The 6,406-nt window shown below is 45.1% G+C and overlaps 1 protein-coding gene across 1 annotated transcript; it reads right to left on the bottom strand.

Moving 5' to 3' along the window:
• Positions 1-526: 526 nt before the first annotated feature.
• On the bottom strand, positions 527-5,353 carry fbxo45 (F-box protein 45). The gene is made up of 4 exons (XM_080793957.1): positions 4,877-5,353; positions 3,129-3,385; positions 1,933-2,289; positions 527-737 (listed from the first exon to the last, which is right to left on the bottom strand). The coding sequence occupies exons 1-4, from the start codon at positions 5,181-5,183 to the stop codon at positions 552-554; spliced, it is 1,107 nt and encodes a 368-aa protein (XP_080650083.1). The 5' UTR covers positions 5,184-5,353; the 3' UTR covers positions 527-551.
• Between the last annotated feature and the right edge of the window lie 1,053 nt (positions 5,354-6,406).

Here is a 6,406-nt window from a genome sequence, read left to right as displayed (position 1 = left end):
GATCATACTTTTTAGGGCCTATTACCCAATCTAAAAATCCTTGATGCGGCGTAGCTTTGCTGATTTCTTTAAAATAAATGTGAGTGTGCTTTCCAGAGACTATTATTCAGCATCTGTGTACCTTTGTTATCCCACGGGGGGGGGATTCTATTATATTGGCCCTAAAACTATGATCGTCGCTGGGGAATTATTATTTTGGGGTAGTTCTTATTCCGTTTGTGGTTTCTTGTCTAATGACTTAAGGCCTATTCATAGTCTGGATTTTCGGTGGTGAGGTGACCACCACCGCTCCGGTGGTGAGGTGACCACCGCTCCGGTGGTGAGGTGACCACCGCTCCGGTGGTGAGGTGACCACCGCCGCTCCGGTGGTGACGTGACCACCACCGCTCCGGTGGTGACGTGACCACCGCTCCGGTGGTGAGCTGACCACCGGAGCTGAAATAACGTTGAGCGGTGGTGGTGAGTAAAAACAGAGAGAAGGGCTGGGGCGGTGGTTTGCTCTTCACCGCGGCTCGTGACCCTGGTGAGCCCTGGTGGAGCCCTAGCCAGGCCTAGCCGTCCAGAGGCTGTCCCAGGTACACCATGGTGACTTCGGTGTTGCCGTAGACGGCGCTGACGGCGGGGAAGAGGAGGGCTTTGGGCAGCCCCCGGAAGGCCACGCCCAGGAACTCGAAGCCCCTCTCGAAGGCCAGCGTCTTGTCGTCCATGTCCAGGATCACGCGGATCCTCTCGCCGATCTGTGGACGGACAGACGGACGGACAGACAGACGGACGGACAGACAGACAGACGGACAGACAGACAAGCGTCGTTTTAGAGGTGACGGCGCAAAATCGTAATTTTGATGGCGAAGTGCACAAGGATGAACACAACAACCACCATCATAGAAAACGGTTGCACACAGGGGGGGCAAGAGTGAATTTTAACTATTTTCATCATGACGATAGTCTATTTTATATTATATTTTAATTTAAATCCTGAATTTCTTTTTGCTATTTTTTAAATTGGAATCCTGAAAGGTAATTTACATTTCCAATGCATTCAGTTATGGTTATGATAACTTTTTTTTTAACTAAATACAATAACACTGGACATTAAAAAAAGACAACATTGTAATACTAGTAATTAGAAATGAAATCAATAATATATCTGAATTCTGATATTAACCTGAGGGCCGCCTGCATTGAGTGAAGGTGGGGGCCGCATGTGCAGAAAAGGAATTACAAAATTAAGCTCTAAAAGATCATTCAAAATATATTTACATATTGAGTACTCGAATTTCGGGAGGTGTAGTTCCAGACTCTATATAGCATTCGGACATTGTGTGGAATAGTTGTGTGGCTAGTAGCTACGCCAGGTTATGTCTGGCCCTGACCTGATATTTATTGTTATACGTATTGATATACCAGGTTATGTCTGGCCCTGACCTGATATTTATATATCAGGTTGATGATCAGGTGATATTTATACCAGGTTATGTTATGTTATGTTATGTCTGGCCCTGACCTGATATTTATTGTTATACGTATTGATATACCAGGTTATGTTATGTTATGTCTGAACCCTGACCTGATATTTATTGTTATAGGGTTAGGGTTGCCAGGTTATGTCTGAACCCTGACCTGATATTTATTGTTATAGGGTTAGGGTTGCCAGGTTATGTCTGGCCCTGACCTGATATTTATTGTTATAGGGTTAGGGTTGCCAGGTCATGTCTGAACCCTGACCTGATATTTAGTTAAACAATAAGACATTGTTATGGGGTTAGGGTTGCCAGGTCATGTCTGAACCCTGACCTGATATTTAGTTAAACAATAAGACATTGTTATGGGGTTAGGGTTGCCAGGTCATGTCTGAACCCTGACCTGATATTTAGTTAAACAATAAGACATTGTTATAGGGTTAGGGTTGCCAGGTCATGTCTGAACCCTGACCTGGTATTTGGGCGCGTTGTTGCACTGGGGGAAGTTCCCGCTGACCTCCCCGTTGTGCAGCAGGTTGTTGTCCACCAGGTTCCAGCCCCAGCTCTGGTCGTCGCTGCCCAGCAGCGCCACGTAGCCCTGGCACTGCATGTTGGCCCGCTTGGTGGCCAGGCCGATGACGGCCACGGTGCCCAGCGGGCCCTCCCACCAGATCTCCCAGGCGTGGCGGCCCTCGGAGAAGCCGATCTTGCCGCGGGCGCCGTCGGTGCTCTGGGCGATGGGGTTGCGGTGCAGCGTGAAGCCGTTCTTCTTCACGTAGACGTTGCGCGAGCAGTCGTGGGAGCTGAGCGCGTGCTGGAAGGACTTCAGCTGTGTGGAGAAGACGGTACACACGGCGAGGTTAGGGGAGGGAATTAAAGACGGTACGCGGCGAGGTTAGGGAAGGGAATTAACCCATTCTGACCTGAGATCAGATTCATACGAGGTTTCCACTGGAACACACACTGGTCTGATTAACCCATTCTGACCCGAGATAAGATTCTTAGAAATGTCAGTCGTTCTTCGATTTTTCTAAAATAGCAGACCTACAAGCTCGTAGCGCGCCACTCGGTGGCGCGCAATGAGCTTGTAGATCTGCTATTTTTCAATAGCTAAAGCATAACATGATGCCAACACCAAAACGGGTTCCCGTTCAGAATGGGTTAAAGACGGTACGCGCCGAGGTTAGGGAAGGGAATTAAAGACGGTGCGCGGCGAGGTTAGGGAAGGTAGCTTTTCTGATAAACCTATGTTTCTACGTCAGTGGTGCTCAAACGTTTTCCATGTCAACAGATAAAAACTAGACTAAAATGTTAGGAAGGGACTGATGGACAAGAGATCCACTGTAAGTCATTTTACAATTTGTTGCATGCTGAAAATAGCCGATCTACTGTACAAGCTCACAACAGCGCGACGCGTTGTGGGCTTGTAGATCGGTGTATAAACAGTCGTTACGACACCATCAACGCCCACAAAAATACATTTTGTTCGACTAAATCAACTGTACATTTAGTCGACTAAAAACACTAAAACATTCCAGGTGACTAAAATGTGACTAAAACTGAAACTGAATACTATTCAAGAGACTATGACTAAAACAAAAAATCTAAATTCGCTGCCAAAAACACCACTGACCACAACACAACACACACACACACACACACACACACCTTGCTCTTGTAGGTGGGCAGGTTGCACAGGATGTCGGAGCGCAGCGCCTCGTCACTGAGCTGGCGTGCGATCAGGCTGCGCCACACCTCGCTGTTCTCGTCCGCCAGCACGGCGTTCCAGTGCCAGCACACCAGGGAGCACGGCTGGAGGTCCTCCAGCTCCAGGTAGGAGAAGATGTGCTCCAGGACGCGGCAGGGCAGCCGGCCCGCCACCGCGCAGACCGCGGGGTGGGGGCTGCAGCCACCGCCAGAGGCACCTGATGCAGGGGTGGGTGGAAACAGTTACTTAGTTAGTTAGTTACAACAAACGGCCAAGCTGCACCAGGCAATTTTGCGCTCGTGCGTATGCGTTTACTGCGCGCGTACAGTGTGTTTGGATAGGACCAATATATGTCAATGATACCAGCTACACCGGACGCACCGATACCGCGGGCCATCCTATGCGTGCTCTAAAAATAGGATCGGTTCTAAAAAATGTACGTGCGTATGCCCCCATGGAAACAGTTAGTTAGTTAGTTAGTTACAACTAACCCTAACCCGCCACCCCGCAGACCCCAGGATGGGGGCTGCAACCACCGCCAGGAGCACCTGATGCAGGGGTGGGACGTTTTTTGATTGGTTGATTGATAGATTGATTTAAGTATTTATTAACCCATTTTAGACCTGAGGAAGATTGTACAAAATGTCTTCACAGTTTTGTGAAAAACTGTGTCAGTCTTTCTCAAATATTTTCATGTCAAGGACCCCCGAAAAAGATATGAAATTGACCGCCGACCCCCATCTGAAAATATGTTGTTCCAGGGACCCCCCCCCCCGAAGCAAAGATTTTAGTTAAAAAACGTTCGCTCTTTATATATATATTATATATTATATTCAAAGATTTGTGCCACATTTTAACGATTTTTCAAGAATAACAGACCTACAAGCTCATAGCGCGGCACTCGGTGCCACGCTATGAGCTTGTAGATCACAGAGTGCTACGAGCTTATAGATCTGCTATTTTTGAAAAATCTTGAAAATGTTGAATATATATATTCATTCAGAGCGAGTTTTTAACTCAAATCTTTTGAAAACTTGTGAAATGGGACTTTCTGTACAATAAAGTACTTTATACGTTTGGTACATTTTGATGCCAATACTTAATGTAATTTTGCAATCTGGACTTTTACTTGTAATTGATCGATCGATTGATTGAATGGATGCATGACTGACTGAAATCGTTTATGCAGAATGGGTACAGTTCAAGGAAAATACAGGTCAATACAAACACTGTCTGCTATAAGAGCTTAAAAGCACTATTAAAAAAAGACTTGTTTACATAAGGGCCCTCCATTTTCAATCAATCAGTGACAGAGTATTTCTACGTTGCAGTATTATCGATACTTTAGTAAAAGTGAGGGGCACTCTTATCACACGTCATCTCATTCCGACCAATCACAATTAAATTTGCATCTCCTCACCTTCGTCTTCAATGTTTGTGTTTACACAAACGATCAAAGCTGGCCATTCATTGCCAATGGCATTCAATGTTTTTGTTTACACACACACACACACACACACACACACACACCCTCAATTCCTCAAAGCTGGAAACACATAGGAGAGACCCCTCAAAAACACTTGTTTACAACAGCGGGTCCTCCAATTGTCAAGTATTTCTAGATACATTGTAGATTTGCAGTATTGACATTTTGACTTATATAAGTAACTTGTATGTATTTTTTTAAATAAATCTCCACTGCACTGACCTGCTCCTGCCACCCCGCCCGTCGCCGCAGCCGCAGAAGCAGAAGCCCCATAGGAGGAGGGAGAGGAGTTGTTGCTGCAGCCCGCGGCGGCTGCGCCCATGCCGGCTTGGGCGTTGGAGGAGGACGCGGCGGCACCACCTCCACCTCCTCCAGAACCTCCTCCAGAACCTAGTCCACATATCCCTGCTCCTCCACCGCCACCACCACCTCCACCACCACCGCCTCCTCCTCCTCCCGACATCTTGTGGTGTATTATAGATGACGCCAGCCGACAGAAGACGTTTTTCTTCTTCGCCGCCCACACCATAAATGTTGTGACATCTACGAGGAGAAGAAGAAGAAGAAGAAGAATGCGCGGATGTGTAACATTTTTTTTTTAATATAAATACATTTGGCCCCCGTTTGAATTTTTAACGTGCAAAATAAACAGAGAGAGAGAGACTGAGAGAGAGAGAGAGAGAGAGAGAGAGAGAGAGTGAGAGGGAGGAGCCTCCCTGCCTGGCGTGGCGTGCAGTTGCAATGATGGCTGGAGGTGTTGCCACATTGTGGGGAAGAATCAGCAGCCAGGTCTAGGAAAATGGGCTTTTTGGGAAAATAGCAGATCTACAAAAAAAGAAAAGGAAATTATATAAATCTGGTATAATCTGGCACAAAATACATATTTTTTTAAATGGGTGGGGTCCTTCTTTGGACAAATACATTAATCTGGGGGTCCTTCCCTGGCATGAATTCAATGTGTGCGAATCACTGGTTTTCTGATAAGTACCCCAATGGAAACATATGCATATTGTTTATTGTTTATTGTTTATTGTTTATAAGGATCCCCATTAGATTTTGCCTTGACAAAAGCTAGACTTCCTGGGGTCCAGACAAACATTTAACAAAGGCAATACTTACAATTGTTTACAAACACTAACTCAAAATAAAACATAGTAAAATTAAATGTAAAATAAGAAATAAAAAACATAGGAGAAATAAAAAACAAAGAAAAACATAGCAAAAAAATCACTTTCAACAAATTATACATTTTAATTGTTATTTTCCCAGGGTTACTGCAGTTATATGGGTTACATAAGGTGTTCTTTTAACTTGATTTTAAAGATGAATTTTGTATTTGTATTGGTTATACACTTTGGTAGTGCATTCCAACCTATTACTGCTCTGTAGATAATAGAAGATTTAAGAATATTTGTTCTTGGTTTAGGTGCCACCAAAACACCCGAACAGCTGGCTTGTCTAGTCATATGGTTATGTTCGTCTCTTACATGTGCTATACCTGTTCAAAGAAATACTGTGGTTTTTTGTCCATTAATACATTTCTGAAAAACGACGTTTTCGGAACGACGTTTCCCCGGGCCACATTTCGACCATCACCCGTTCGCCTGCTATCGCTCGTATAGTCGCCGGGTCCCACAGACAAATAATGTACAGTACAGTACAGTACAGTACCCCCTCACACACACTTCTCTCACATCTCAAATTATTATTTTGGCAAAAATATGTTTTTTAACTTGTCATTTACTTTTAAAC

Source organism: Protomyctophum bolini (assembly GCF_963924005.1).
Source record: "Protomyctophum bolini genome assembly, chromosome: 21".
NCBI classification, from domain to species: domain Eukaryota; kingdom Metazoa; phylum Chordata; class Actinopteri; order Myctophiformes; family Myctophidae; genus Protomyctophum; species Protomyctophum bolini.
The sequence above is the reverse complement of the archived record's forward strand: the minus strand, read 5'-3'. Positions and strand labels throughout refer to the sequence as shown.